This window comes from Staurois parvus, unplaced genomic scaffold (assembly GCF_062004578.1).
Source record: "Staurois parvus isolate SC_StPar_1 unplaced genomic scaffold, SC_StPar_1.0 ptg000983l, whole genome shotgun sequence".
Lineage (NCBI taxonomy): Eukaryota > Metazoa > Chordata > Amphibia > Anura > Ranidae > Staurois > Staurois parvus.
In genome coordinates this window covers 1,539,336-1,555,838 of record NW_028318779.1, presented here as the reverse complement: position 1 = coordinate 1,555,838, position 16,503 = coordinate 1,539,336, and the positions used below count along the sequence as shown (strand labels likewise).

General features: G+C 40.9%; 1 protein-coding gene across 2 annotated transcripts in view; it reads left to right on the top strand.

The window, feature by feature from the left end:
• The window catches only part of PLXDC1 (plexin domain containing 1), a 424,334-nt gene that overhangs the window by 314,769 nt on the left and 93,062 nt on the right, over positions 1-16,503 (top strand). For both annotated transcript variants that reach the window (XM_089657330.1, XM_089657329.1), the window contains exon 8: positions 13,350-13,445. In XM_089657330.1, coding sequence (XP_089513456.1) covers positions 13,350-13,445 — 96 coding nt within the window. The remainder of the gene's footprint in view (positions 1-13,349; positions 13,446-16,503) is intronic.

Sequence of the window (16,503 nt, the reverse complement as noted above, 5' to 3'; positions counted from 1 at the left end):
CAATTCCCTCCTTCCCTTTGTTCCTTCCTTCTATCCTCCATCCATTCCCTCTCTCCGTTTTCTTCCTTTCATCCTTCCTTCCTCCCATCAGTTCCCTCCCTTTTCGTCTTTCCTTTTTATCTTCCTCCATCCATTCCCTACCTCCCTTGTCTGTCTTCCTTCTTTTTCCTTCCTTCCTAACTCTATCCATTCCTTCCCTCCCTTGTCTTTCTTCCTTTCTTCCTCCATCCACTCCCTCCCTTCCTTCTTTCCTTCCACCCTCCCCTCCCTTCCTTCCCTCCTCCATCCATTCCCTCCCTTTTCTCCCTTCCTTCCCTCCCTTTTCTCCCTCCGCTTCCTTCCTCCATTCCCTCACCTCTCTTCCTTCCTCGCTTATTCCCTTCCTCCTTTTCTGAAAAAAAATAATTCAATGTAGCTCAGGGTGTGGTTACCATCATGCCTATTTATATAGTATAAATATACATTTTAACATACATAATAAATATTACATTTGGCGTGGTTTTAAAGGCAACCTTGATTTATACATGAAAAACTACTTCTTTAACCACTTGCCTCCCAGCCACCGCCTTAAAACGGTAGCAGGGCGGCACGGCTGGGCAAAACCACGTTTTAAAACATAGTTTTGCAAAACAGGGAGGGGGCGTGCGCGAGGCACGCGCCCGCCCTACATGTCCCGCAGGTGTCAGCAGCGGGTGTCAGCCACCGGGTCACGGCCGGTGGCTGCCGGCCGTTTCCCCGGGATTAGCGGTGATCGCTGACAGAGAGCAGGGCTGCATTGTTTACACACAGCCCTGCTATCTGTCAGTTCCCTGACAAGCTGAAGAGGGAGAGAAGAGAGTTTCTCTCTCCCGATCAGCCTGCCCCTGTCCAGCACACACCCCCGCCCCCTAGTAAAACACTCCCCTAACCCTTTCAGTGAAAAAAAATGTTAACCCCTTCCTCCCCAGTGCCATTAGTACAGTGTCAGTGTGTTTTTTTTTTTCACTGATCACTGTATTGGTGTCACTGGGGATGTCAGTGACCCCAAGTCAGTTCCCTCCCAGTGTCAAAATGTCCGCCGCAGTCCCGCAGTCCTGCCATAAGTCGCTGATCGCCACCATTATTAGGATAAAAAAAAATTAAAAATCCCAGTATCTTTCCCGCCATTTGGAAACGCTATAAGTTTCACGTAAACCAATTAATTTACACGTATTGGGATTTTTGTTTTAGCAAAGACATGTCGCAGAATGAATTTTGATTTTTTTTTACTGGACATATTTTATAGCAAAAAGTCCAAAATATTGTTTTTTTTTCTCAAAATTGTCAGCGTTTTTTTTATAGCGCAACAAATTAAAAATGCACAGGTGATCAAATACCACCGAAAGAAAACTCAATTTGTGTGAAAAAAAGGATGTACATTTAATTTGGGTGCAGTGTTGCATGACCGCTCAATTGTCAGTTAAAGTAACGCAGCGCCGTAACACAAGTTCTGTAACTGCTTCCTGACCACCCTACAGCAGAAATACTGCTACAGGGCGGTATGGGTACGCAAAATCACACATATATATATATATATATATATACGTGATTCGCGCTCCCGTGGTTTTCACACCCCTCCCAGATAGCGTCAGATTGCCCGTCACTACACCAGTCATCACATTTAACCCCTTGATTGTCAGGAGCACGCTCATGTACAATAAACCTCCATTGCTAGTATAGTGTCTGAACGGGTCAATATCTTTGATCAGGTCAGCACTTGATGACTCTCATATGCAGCAAAGTGCCAGTACTAGTGCCGCTCTACCTTTTGGTGAACTGTCGAGTACCAGCGGTCTAGTACATCTTGGTCTTTCACATACCTCCTTGATTTTTGGAGCTGTTTTTCATGGAATATCTGTATGCGTTGATTGTGGATCAAAGCACTTTATATGCACAACAATTTATTGCCGCCAACCCAAATTCAAAACTTTGCCAGACCATTCGCATGGAAACTCATTACGGTTTTCAAATTTACATTTTTTTTGGGCCTAACCCTCAACATGGGCATTACTAAAAGAAATGAATTGCGGTTGTATTGGTCCGCAGACCCGATTCATCATATGCCGTGTTCTCTGCTGCTATGGCCAGACATAGATATGAGAGTATAATGTGTTTTATGCATTTCAGCGACAATACACTCTGTCATCCTCGGGGTAACCCTGAATTTGACCAGCTCCACAAAATTCAGCCCCTCGCAAATCACCTTAACCTAAAATTAGCAGATGTCTATACACCCCAGCAAAACATCTGCGTTGATGAGTCCCTTATTAATTTTTCTGGCCGCCTTGCATTCAAACAATTTCTCCCCTGCAAGCGTGCCAGATATGGGATCAAGATGTAGAAGACCTGTGAGAGGACAACAGGCTATACTTATAAGTTTTGGATTTACGAGGGAAAAGATAGTCAAGTGGAGCCCGCCCAGATGCCCAATCTACATGGGGAGCAGTGGCAAGATAGTTTGGGACTTGGTGTCATCATTTCTCCATATGGGGTACCACTTATACGTGGACAATTTTTATTCAAGCGTGCCACTATTTAGACATTTATTCAATCTTGGAACTGGCACTTGTGGCAGTGTGACCTAATGTGTGCCCACCATTAGAAGTGGGTGGATGCAGGGCGGTATATTCTAATGGTGGGCATACCACACACTTTTTCTGGCAGAGATTTCTTCTCATTTTTTCATTCAGTCCACTGGCTGCATACAAAAAAAAAAAAAACATAGCATATATAACCAACAAGGACCAGCGATGTACTGGTACATCACTGGATTTGAATGGTTATACAAGGATGATGCCTACAGCTGCAGGCATCATCCTGGTGTCGTTTTTTTCAACCGGTGATCGGCTTTCATGTAAAAGCAATCCTAGTGGCTAATTAGCTGCAAGATTGCTTTTACAAGCAGTGGGAGATGATGTCCCCCCTCCCACACTTCCTTCCACAGCCTTCTCGGGCAGTCCTGTGCCATCAGGGGAACCTGAGAATGCAGCCGGTGTTTCTGCCAGCTGACAATAGAGCTGATTGAAGACCAGAATGGTGCCAATCATCTCTATAGTCTAAGAATTCAGAAGCTACAAGCATTTCATCACTTCAAATATATGTTGCGCTCCTAAATACTTCTCAATAAATAATAATTAAATTATTACCATTAAATTAATTCAAATTATGATACAAATAACTAATAAAAGTGTGTAAATACCAAAAAATATTTAAATAGATAGTTTCAACTAATCAATCTCCTCCTAATAAATATCAAAATAATTCCACATGAAATACTCCTCTAAAATTTTTTTTACCAAGTGCTCATAAATCATCTATTAGTGACATGATGTACTTACTAATACCATCAATTTCATTTATATTCATAATACCCTCATTTAATATAATAAAAAAATATTAAACCAACTAATAACCCTCAACTAAAACGCATTTAGATTATCCCCCATAAATAAAAATAACCAAATTCTCATAAATAATTAATAGTGATTAGTATGAATCCAAATATCATCAAAATAATAGTCCCATTGAATAAACAATTGTTTATATATAGTGACTTGGTGCTTGTTGTTCTTCAATTTGTGACTTTTGTGAATCCTTCAAATAGTGAAGATGTGCGCTCACCTCCTTTGATGCCTGCAATTAGGCTATACACGCTTTCGGTTCACTTTCCCTGGAACCTGCTAGACATATACTTTTGCTGGTGAAAGAGGGAGATCCTTCCTTTAGGAGTAATGGATGTATCCTCTGGTGGCTGATTATCCCCTCAGGGATTACACACTCCTTTTGTTATCCCAGACCTCCTAATTATCCTCTCCTTGTGTTGCTCCGCATGCAGGAAGAAATAGAGGACATAGTGCTTTACCCTTTAAAACTTTTTATTCCCACCATCCAAGTATTAAACTCACATTACACAGGTTTAAGTAACGCAATATCCCATTGGAAATCCTCTGCTGGCCTCTGAGTCATACACCTGCCGTCTATCGTGTTGTGCAGCTCCTCTCCGAGTGATGACATAGCCCCTCCCCTATGCGTTACGCCTTCAATCACGTGGCTTCATCAGGGGGTTGTGATAGGTGACAAGCCTTGACCCTGTGCCGTTATGTAAACAGCGGTTGCACCATGCATGTGAGGTATTGCCGTGAACGTCAGATCAAGGGCAGTAATTCTAACACTAGACCTCCTCTATAAATCTAAAATGGTGGCTTTTAAAGTCGCCATTGAACAGGGCATGCGCAGTTTTAAAGCATGTCATGTTTGGTATCTATTTACTCGGCATACCATTATCTTTTATATTTTACCAAACAATTGGCCAATATATTGTGTTTTTGTGCATTAAAAGTAAAAAAAGTGTATTTTTTTTAAAAAAATTGCTTTTGAAGAATCGCTGCGCGACTACTATGTGCCATAAAAAATTGTAGTACCCACCATTTTATTCACTAGGGTGTCTGCTTTAAAAAAAATATAATGTTTGGGGGTTTAAATTAATTTCCTAGCAAAAAATACAGATTTTTTTCATGTGAACAAAAAGGCTTGGTCTTCAGGTGGTTAGAAGAGTGAATAACGTGTGGCATAAACTTCTAATGCTGGGCATAAAACGCATCCACCCCCCAAAATGACCCTTTTTTGGAAAGTAGTCACCCCAAACTATTTGCAGAGAGGAATGTTGAATCAATAGAAGAATTTATTTTTTTACCACAAGTTTTTGGAAAATGACAAAAATAAATATATATATATTTTTTTACACAAAATTGTCACTTAAATGATTTACTGCTCACACATGCCATGGTTATATGTGGAATTACTCCCCAAAATACATTTTGCTACTTCTCCCGAGTATGGGGGTACCACATGTGAGAGACTTTTTGGCAGTCTAGCCAAGTACAGGACCCCAAAATCCAATAAGCACCTTCAGGCTTTTAAAGGGCTTTATTTCCTCATTACACTTCCAGACTACCTATCGCAGTTTCGGAGGCCATGAAATGCCAGGATAGCAATTAACCCCCCCAAATTACCCCTTTTTGGAAAGTAGACGCCCCAAGGAATTTGATAAAAACCACGGTAAGTATTTTTCAGATCTCATTTGTTGCCACAAGTTTTTGGAAAATGAAGAAAAAAACAAAAACATTTTTTCTAATTTTTTTAATATTTTAAAACCTTGTGAGAAAAAATGAGATCTGCAAAATACTTATCTTGCCTCTATTTAAATTCCTTGGGGTGTCTACTTTCCAGAAATGGGCCATTTGGGGGGGTGGGTTTGGGGCTATCCTGGCATGTCAGGGCCTTCAAAACTGTGATAGGTAGTGAGGAAGTGTAATGAGGAAGTTACGCACCTTCAGGCTTTCAAAGTGGTCATTGGATTTCAGGCTCCTGTATGTGGCTAGGCTCCCAAAAAGTCTCACACATGTGGTATCCCCATACTCAGTAGAAGTAGCAGAATGTATTTTGGGATGTAATTCCACATATACCCATGGCTTGTGCGAGAAATAAATCATTTAAATGACTACTTTGTGTAAAAAAAAAAAATGTTTTTGTCATTTTCCAAAAACTTGTGGAAAAAAATAAATCTTCCATGGACTCAATATGCCTCTCAGCAGATAGCTTAGGGTGTCTAATTTCTGAAAAGGGGTCATTTGAGGGTGTTTGTACTATTCTGGTATTTTAGCACCTCAAGAAATGTGATGGGCAGTCAGAAAGCTTGCTTCCTTTTTTTGTTCCTTCATCCATTCCCTCACTCCTTTTTTTCTTTCCTTCTCTTCCTCCATCCACTCCCTCCCCTCCCTCACTTTCCTTCCTTCCTCCATTCATTTCCTTCCTTCCTCCATCCATCCCCTCCCCCTCCTTCCTTCCCTCCCTCTCTCCCCTCCTTTTCTAGCTCCATCCCCTCACTCCCCTCTCTTTCCTTTCTTCCTCCCTTCCCTTCTCTTCCTTTACTTCTTTCCCTCCCCTTCCTCCTTTTCTTCCTTCCTTTATCAGTTCCCTCCCTTCCTTTTCTGCCTTCCTTCCTCCCTTCCCTCTTTTTGTTCCTTATTCCTTTTCTTTCTTCCGTCCTCCCTTCTTCCCTTTCTCCTTTTCTTCCTTCATCAATTCCCTCCCTTCCTTCCTCCATCCATTCCCTCTCCTTCCATCCCCTTCCTTCCTCCATCCATTCCCTCTCCTTCCATCCCCTTCCTTCCTCCATCCATTCCCTCCTTCCATTTTCTTCTTTCCTCCGTCCATTCCCTCCCTTTTTTTCTCTTTCCTTTCCTTTCTTCCTTCCTTCCATTCCCTCTCCTTCCTTCTTCCATCCATTTCCTCCCTTCATTGTCTTCCTTCCTATCTTCCTTCTCTCCCTCCCTCTTTTCTTCCTTCCTCCATCCACTCCCTCTCTTCCATCTTTCCTTCCTCCCCTACCTCCTTTTTCTTCCTTCCTTCCACCCTCCATTTTCTCCCTTGACTTCCTTTCCTTTCTTCCTCACTCCCTCCATCTCCCCCTTTCCTTCCTCCATTCCCTCCCCCTCCTTTCTTCACTTTCTCCTTTTCTTCCTTCCTCCGTCCATTCCCTCCTTTTTCTTCTTTCCTTTTCTCCATCTATTTCTTCCCCTCCCTTCCTTCCTTCCTTCATCCATTCCCTAATTTTTCTCCCTTCCCTTCTCCCTCACTTAGCTTCCTTTCTTTCCTTCCTTTCTTCATCCATTGCCTCCCTTCCTCCATCCACACACTCCATCTTTCCTCCTTCCCCTTCCTTCCTCCATCCACTACCTCCCTTCCATCTTTCCTTCTTCCCCTTCCTTCCTTTCTCCATCCATTCCCTCCCTTTTCTTTTCTCCATCTATTTCGTCCCCTCCCTTCCTTCCTTCCTTCCTTCATCCATTCCCTTCCCTTCCTCCCTCCCTTATCTTTCCTTCTTTCCTCCATTAATTTGCCCCCCTCCCTTCTTTTCTTCCTTACTCCATCCACTCCCTCCCCTTCCTTCCCTTTCTGCATCCATTCCCTCCCTTCCTTCCGCCATACTGTACATTCCCTCCCTCCCGTTACTTCCTTCCTTCTTCCATTTCCTTCCTTCCTTTATCCCCTCCTCACCTCCCTTCCTCCATCCATCCATTCCCTGCCTTTTCTCCCTTCCCTTCCTTCCTTTTTTTTCTTTCTTTCCTTTCTTCTTCCCTCCCTCCCTCACATTCTTTCCTTCCTCCATTCATTCCCTTTCTCCCTCCCTTTTTTTTCTTCCTCCCTGCCCCCTTCCTTGCCTCCCTTTCCTCCATTCCTTCTCTCCCCTCCCTTCTTTTTTTCCTTCCTTTATTCATTCCTCCATCCCCTCCCTCCCTTCCTTTCCTTCCTCCCTTGCCTCCATTCCTTCATTTATCCATTTCCTGCCTTTTCTCCTTCCCTTCCTTTCTTCCTCCCTCCCTTTCCTTCCTCCATCCCCTCCCCGCCTTCCATCTCTCCCCTCCCTTCCATTCCCTCTCCCCTTCCTTCCTCTATTTATTCCTTCCTCCATCTATTTCCTTCTCTTCCTTCCTCCATCCCCTTTCTTTCTTCCTTCATTCTTTCCTTCCTTCTCTTCCTCCATCCACTTTCTTCCTTTTCTTTATCTCCTTCCTTCCATCCTTCCTCCCTTCTTTTCTTTCTTTTTCCATCCCCATCCTTCCCCTCCTCCCTTCCTCCATCCATCCATTCCCTCTCTCCTTTCCTTCCTCCCTCCATCCATTCCCTCCCTCCCTTTTTTCCTTCCTTTCTCCCTTCCTTCTTCCCTCCCTCCTCTCCCTCACATTCTTTCCTTTGTTTCCCTCCTTCCTTCCTCCATCCATTCCCTCCTCCCTTTTCTTCCTTCCATCCTTTCTCCATCCCCTCCCTCCACTCTTCCTTTCCTCCCTTTTCTTCCTTCCTCCATGCATTCCCTCCCCTTCCTTCTTTTCTTCCTTCCTGCATCCATACACTACTGTCCATTTATCTTCTGTTCACCTGAGGCTACAAAGAAAGGGCCTGGGGAATCTCTGTCCTTCAGTCCCTTTCCCTGTCTCAAGAGGAGGTGTCAGGGGTCTGTTTAGACCCCATGATTTCTCTCCTGTTGGCTCCGTTCACGGCCGGTTGGCGGGTGTGCACACATGGTTGTGCGTGAGAGTGCGTGCGGGTGCATATTCGCGAATGCACTTTGGCACCAGGCGGGCTATTTAAACTGAGATGGGACTCTGCCTCAATGCCGTTTGGTGTGAACCCTGTGCTCCTGTGTATCCTGCTATCTGTTTTGCTATTGCTGATCCTGTCATTGACCTCATTAGAACTCCACCTGCCTCGACCTCTGCCTGCCCTCTGGACTATTCTTCTGCTTGCCTATTCTGCCCGCTTGTTGCTGGACTGGACCACGTGACCTTGCTTACACTGATCCTGCTTCTACCGGCTTTCCCAGCCAATGTCCTGCACCTACATCTGCCAGAGCACCGGCTGCCTAAACAATCCTGCACCTCTGCCAGTGTGCCATCCTCCAGCCGCTCCTGCATTCCTGACGCACATCATTTCCACGGAAATCCCATCAGGCACTCATGCACCTCTGTCACATTACTAGGGCCCTTGAGCCAGAGCCGCAAGGGAGGCCCTCCTCTACATCTCAGGTTCCACCATCAGGTACATGTCAGTAGTTCTATTTTTATTATTTCTTTATTTCTATTTTTTTTTCAAAATTATTTTGGGGGGCATTAGACAGTGTAAGTGGGGTAGTAGACGGATGGTGTCAGCAGAGCAGGGGATTTTGTCAGTTGGTTTTTATTTATATTTTATTTTTACAAATTTTTTTTAAATGCTTGAGAGAGCAATAACTGGTGACAGTAGCGCAATTGACAGTGTTAGTAATTTTTGTTTTTATTATTTTCTTTACTATTTTTTGAAATGTTCTTTTAAATACGTGTCATCTTAGTGCTTCTGGGGGGACGGTGCAGTGGGTAGGAGGAGGTTGGAGTAGTGGATCATGTCAGTAAGGCAGTGTACAGTGTCAGTACTTTATTTTTTTTTACAATTATATTTTTTTACATTTTATATTTTTATTCAAAATGCTTTTTTTTGGGGGGGGGGGTGGATGGTGTCAGTAGTTATTTTATCCATTTTATTAATTTTTCACACTCATATTTTTACTTTTAAATATTTATTACAATTATTTTTTAGTTATTCTTTTTATTAGCCTTGGTGAGAGACTTCGGTGAGAAATAGCACACTTGAAATGAACTCTGGACCTTTGCTCATTGTAATTGGGATAATGAGGGAATAACACACACCTGGCCATGGAACAGCTGAGAAACCAATTGTCCCATTACTTTTGGTCCCTTAACAAGTGGGAGGCACATATAAAAACTGTTGTAATTCCTACACCGTTCACCTGATTTGGATGTAAATACCCTCACAATAAAGCTGACAGTCTACAGTTAAAGCACATCTTTTTTGTTTCATTTCAAATTCATTGTGGTGGTGTATAGAGCCAAAAATGTTAGAATTGTGTCGATGTCCCAATATTTATGGACCTGACTGTAAATAAATACAGAGAGCAATACCACAACAGAGAGATAACAGAAAGAAGTTTAGAGAGGTAGAATACTTGCCGTCAGCTTTGTTTAAGCAGATCAAGGTCCTAAACAAAAGGGTACCGTTCTCCCAAGTTGGTTCCTGATGTTAAAAAGCGAGAATTCTTCATCTTACTTCTCCAGGCCTGACAGCCTATTTTGTAGTACTCCAGCAGGGGGCGTCTACTGAAGCCAAGAGCCAATCGCCTCATTTAGGGAGGGGGAGGTTTAGGCGGAGACCCAGACTAGAACCAAAATCCCTCCCAAGTTATACCAGGGTCAATAACCTTCCCTTGGTACATGTGGCATCCTATCCACTGGCAGGATAATATGCAGAACGATATTCTGAAAGTCCAGACATCACATATGACATATCTGGCTGGGACGGTTAAGGAGATATCACTTTCTGCTCTCGGGTAGATGTAATCTAGGGGTGTAAGGTATCAGGTGATTTTGTATTAAAATTACCTCTGAATATATATGTCTTGTTTTATGGTATGTATTACCTACGAGAAATTACAAAAAATTGTATGAAAAAGTGTTTTCACATGGGATGCAGGTTTTACTGCTATTTCAGAATGCGTTTGAAGTCCACTGACTGACGGGTTTATAGCTTTACGATCAGCTTCAGAGCAAGAGTTTGCCAGACACACTGGAATCAGCTAATTGGGTTTACAACCATGAAGGATATCCAGCTGTGTCCTGTGCACTCCTTAACCCAGCACACAAAGACCACGTGTCACTCAACAGAGAGGGATGAGGGAAGCTGACTTGGAGTGAGAAATGATACAAGATGGAGGGTCTTTACCAAAATGGATGTTCACATCCATATTTGTATGTACAATTGCTACATGTGGAATCCCTATACTCCGTAGAAGTAGCAGAATGTATTTTGGAGTGTAATTCCACATATACCCATGGCTTGTGCGAGAAATACATCATTTAAATGACAACTTTGTGTAGAAAAAAAAAAAAAGTTTGTCATTTTCCAGAAACTTGTGGAAAAAAAATAAATCTTCCATGGACTTAATATGCCTTTCAGGAGATAGCTTAGGGTGTCTACTTTCCGAAAAGGGGTCATTTGGGGGTGTTTGTACTGTCCTGGTATTTTAGCACCTCAAGAAATGTGATGGGCAGTCAGAAAGTAAAAGCTTTGTAAATTCCATTATCTACACCATAGTTTGTAGATGCTATAACTTTCACACAAAGCAATCAATAAACACTTCTTGGGATTTTTTTTAACCAAAAACATGTAGCAGAATACATTTTGACCTAAATTTATGACGAAATTTTAGTTTTTTTTATTATTTTTTATGACCGAAATGAGAAAATAGTTTTTTTTTTTTTACTTTTTCTTCAAAAATGTTTTTGTTTATAGCGCCAAAAATAAAAAGTGCACAGGTGATCAAATACCACCAAAAGAAAGTTTTATTTGTGTGAAAAAAGGACATAAATTTCATTTATGTACCGTATTGCATGACCGCGCAGTTAAACTAGTGCAGCGCTGTATAGCAAAAAAAAGGGTGTAAATTCCATTATCTATACCATAGTTTGTAGACGCTATAACTTTCACACAAAGCAATCAATATACACTTATTGGGGATTTTTTTTACCAAAAACATGTAGCAGAATATATTTTGCCCTAAATTTATAACTAACTTTGAGTTTACTATATATATTTTTTTAATAGCCGAAAGTAAAAAATATTGTTTTTCTTCAAAATTTTTGGTCTTTTTTTGTTTATAGTGCGAAAAATAAAAAGCACACGGGTGATCAAATACCACCAAAAGAAAGCTCTATTTCTGTGAAAAAAAAGGAGATACATTTTGTTTGGGTACAGCATTGCATGACTGCGCAATTATCAGTTGAATTAATGCAGCGCCGAGTAGCAAAAAGAGGCCTGGTCATTAAGGGGGGTAAATCCTCTGGAGGGCAAGTATTTAAACTATGTAAGGGGTTCTTTACTGTTAGAGTGGAAAGGATGTGGAACTCCACTCTACAGTTGGTGGTGTCAGATGTGAGTGTGGATAATTTAAAAAAAAAAACTTTCATAGGACCATCCTAATGAATGCAGTATACAGGGATATGGGAAATGGTAGAGACATAAATACACACACACACACACACACTGAAATGGGTGTCTTTATTCAACCATACCAACTATGTAAACACAATTTATGTAAATATTTTCAACTACTTTGATAAACTGAGGTCATTGTCTCATGTTTCAGAGCTGAGAATAGGACAGGAACAACTTGGCCTCTCACTCTTCCTTAACAGTAGAAAACCATCTCACCTCAGCCACACTGTTTGCTGATTTCCCACATACAAACGTCTTTCATGACAGCATTTATGAAGTTACAGTATACATAAGTGAGGTTTTATATATTATTATTATACAGGATTTATATAGCGCCAACAGTTTGCTCAGCGCTTTACAATATAACGGGAGACAATACAGCAACAATGCAGTTCAACACAAGAGGGATTTGAGGGCCCTGCTCCTTGTTTTTATTTGCTGAAGTAAAACATTCAGAAAGATTTATTTCTTCTAAGTTTTTGGACTCGGTAGAGTTAACTGATACATGACAGATACTTTATGCGTTTGCCAGAGCTACCCATCATTTTAGAATGTTTTTAGAATTGTTATACTTTTGGATATTAAATGAATACAATAAATGTGTTATTGATAAGACAAAAACAAAGAAGTATTCATGGAAAGCCCCAAAATAGTGGCTACAGGTTATAGACATAAGGCTGGTTAACACTACAATTTCTGCATTCCGGATGTGTTTTTGTACACACCATGTATGATGTGTTGATGTGTTCCGGTGAGTCTTTTCTATTCTTTTTTTTCTTCATCTCATTTAACCACTTGCCCTCCTGAGAATTTACCCCCCCCCCCCACCTGACCAGGCCATTTTTTGTGTTACTGCGCTGCGTTACTTTAACTGCCAATTGCGCGGTCATGCAACCCTGCACCCAAATGAAATTTACGTCCTTTTTTACCACAAATTGAGCTTTCTTTCGGTGGTATTTGATCGCCTGTGTGGTTTTTATTTTTTGCGCTCTAAAAAAAAACAAAAAAAAACCCGACAATTTTGAGAAAAAAAACAATATTGGTCACTTTTTGCTATGAGCCGCTTGCTGACCGCACTAACAGAAAATCTGGTGCAGCTCTACATACAAACCAATCAGCTTCCAGGATTTTTTTTGTCAAAGCTTAACTGAACAAAACTAAAGTTGTACCAGATTTTACACTCTCCAGTTTTAGTAAATCAACCCCAAAATAGGCAATAGTGCAAAACAAGAGCCACAGAATGCATGCTGCAAGTGTTGTATCATTTACAAGTGACTTATCTTCCAATGTTTGAAAGAAGGTTGCTTGAGCTTAAGCAATAAAGGGTGATGGAAGTCACCAGAGCTTTCCCTTATTCACTGGCAGGGGTTTTAAACCTTCCCTACTCTGGCCAAAAAAAAAAGGTTTTAGCTATACATACATTTTAACTGTCTTGACCTTGCTTTGTTTTCGAATTAGGTGCTCCACACTTTTGATTTGGCACACAAATAAAGAATGCCCAAAAAAAGAGCAATACAGGAAAGATTATAGTGACTGAGTTGGAATACAATGTGGTGGAAAGTATCCTCCACATTTGATTCAGCGCATGTGAAAAAAGTGACAAAAACTTAATAATGGCTTATGAGTAAGTAAATTGCAAATCATGTTAGCACTATTTTTGCAATGTAAAACATAAAAAAAAAATTGTTTATTTTTAAATCTACTTTGATATTTCATCCTTTCCGCAGAATCACAACGACGGACTATCTATGAGTATCATCGGGTTCAACTGGATCTTACCAAGATTCAGAATCAGACAGCTGTGGAATTCACCCCTCTTCCAAGTAATGTAAACCAAACAAAATGAAACAAAGTCTACTTTTGCAAATAGCTGAATCCTGTTTATTTTATTCACCTATATTTTTCCTCAATCCATTTTCTATCCATATGTACTTATAAACTCAATCATGCACCACCAGTGGTGTAAGTAACACAATTCTGTGCAAAAGCAATGACATGTTACGAAAGGACCAAAGACATTTCAACTGGATTATGGTGCTGTTATTGACTGGAAATGTACCTGCAGTACCAAAACATATGGTTTTATACCAGGTTTACTGTAATTGTACATACAAGCTTAATACATGTTTATTGATGATAAATTACAAAAATTGCAGGAGCACTTGCCACAATGTGCAAGCGTGCACGGATTACATAGTGTTTAGTGTCGAGGCCAAAGAATTCAATTTTAGTTTCATCTGCAATGTTGAATTCAAAACAAAAATCAGAGTTCAAATATGTGTAGTACAAAAAAAAGTTACGCTTACTTTAGTCTAGAAAAGAAACAAGTGTGAAGACCAGGCCTTTTCTGATGCTTTTTGTGTAAATGTAAAAATTTGTCTAGAAAATTACTTAGAACCCCCAAATATGATATATTTTTTAGCAGAGGCCCTAGAGAATAAAATTGTGGGTTTTGCAATTTTTTATGTCAGTGTATTTGCGCAGCAGTTCTTTTACCTAAAATTTTTTTGAAAAATTTTTTAAATAAATTTTAATGAACAAAAACAATATAACACCTATTTTTTTTTTATAAAATATAAAAGATGGTGTTACGCCAAGTAAATAGATACTTATGTACATGCTCACGGAATAGAGCCAAGCTACAGTGTTTAAAAATCTCCATTGCGATGTTTTAAAAGCCTTTACAGGTTACCAGTGGAGAGTTAAAGAGAAGGTCTGGTGCTAGATTTATTGCTCTCATTCTGACGTTCATGGCAATACCTCACACGTGTGGTGCAATAGCTATTTACGTAGTTCGCCTTTGCGCGAGAGCAAACAGGGCACTTTTAAAAAAAAAATGATTCTTCAAATTTTTTTTATCACTTTTATTGTTGTAACAAGGAATGTAATGTTTTTAATGCTTCTCAAACACCTATGAAAATTCTGCACATGGCAGCACACTGAAGAATTAGTGTTGTGTTGTGGCAAAATTAGCGCCTCATGTTGAGTCAGGAGGAGTTGAAGCCTCCCATTCAAGTCTATGGTGCTGCTCCTCAAATGCCTGGCAGGCGTTTAACTTCATTACAGGTATCCAAAATGCACAAAAAGAAGGTTATATGGTTGTCAATGTCATAGTTCACATCAGCGCTTGCAGTTCCAGTGCGTTGCAGGTGCTGCCAAAAGTCTAACAGGCTGCATTGTTTATGCATAGAACTGTACTGGAATGTGGTAAAATGCCCTGGAATGCACTAAAAATGCACATGTCCCTAATTAAATTGAAGAAAAAGAGAGGGGAAAAAATTAACTGGAATGCATAAAAAATGCACTGGAACACGTCAAAAAATGCATCCAAAATGCACTGGAACACACCAAAAATGCAACCAAATTGCACTGGAACATGCATCAAAAAAGTGCATGCAAAAAACGCATCTGGAACACATCTAGATTGTTTCTATAGTATGAACTGGCCCTTAGGACTTCTTCACACCATTTGTGGTGCAGAAATGCATGCAAGAGCATGCATTTTCCTGCACAGCAAAGAAATGCAATGCTCACTGCAGATGTGCGCAGGTACCATGCTGAATCCTAATTGTACCTCCACACGTCTAGTAAACACAGACGCATTCACAGCCACCAAAACGCATGGCAGCACACTACTGTGCGGTTAGGTGCAACACACTTTTAAAATAATATGCCTGCAGTATTTTTGCATGTTCCCACACGTTAGCCAGCCCATTGAAAGTAATTAGCTGAGGAAAAAAAAAGGAAAAAATGCCAAAGGAAAAAATGCCACATTCGCACAGGTCCTCTGGCCTGTACAGCATGAATGAGTGGGTTGTTCATGTGGCTGGAGCCACCTGTTACACTATGGGGACACAGCAGCTGTATGAACACAGGTTTTAATCTGACAGGTGTGCAGGTGTGGGGAAGTGGCCCTGAATGCTCACTGTCTGTGTTCAGGGCTGTACACCTGCACCCATATGCTTGTCAAATTAGGACCTGCAGCATTTCCATAGTGTAACATAGGTTACCTGCAAACGGTGACAGCCACAAAAACAAACCACTGATTCACACTCTACAGGCCACAGCAACCATGTGAATGAGCTCCAAGATCTCAATTACACACACAGCTTTATTTATGAACTCAGTACAGTTTTATCATTTAGATTTCACAGGAATATCGTTGGGATTATGTCCATTAATAATGTTTTTAGTGTATTTTTACCATAAATATAATTTGGATATTTTCTCTGACGGTGGGGGGCTGTCAGGCATGCTGTACGAGGCCCCATGATATCTAACAGTGGCCCTGGGTGTATGCTTGTGTCTGTTCCACCTGTATAGTTAGGAAGAACAATAACTTCTTCTATGGAATACCTTAAACTTCTGCTATGTACCTCAATGTATCTAGGAAATGGACATGTTTTCAACTGAAAATACAATAATTAAGTTTCCCCTGCAAATGAGGATCAGCTCCTTGGTCGAGAACAGCGATCTCGCCATGTCCAGATGTGGTTCGGAATTTCACAAAAGAACAATTCACAAAGCCAAAAAATAGACTTGCAAATTACCACTAAACTCTCCTAACTACACTCCCATGCACTAACACTCCCCACTACCACTTCCGGGTGTGTGCAAACATCCTTCCGCAAACGTGATGACGTATTTCTGGTTTGACAGCTGCTCTAGCGCCTCCTCCAACAGCCATCTTGGCATTTATTTGTGCACCATAGCAATTTTCCATGCGGTTCCATTGTGTATATGACATTCGCAAATACATGTTTGCTGTTCTATTGTGGATTTGGCATCGGTGAATATATGTTTGCAGGTCTACTGTGTATATGACATTGGTGAATATATAGAAAAACACAACAGTGAGCGCTAGTCCTGAAAGCGGCTAAG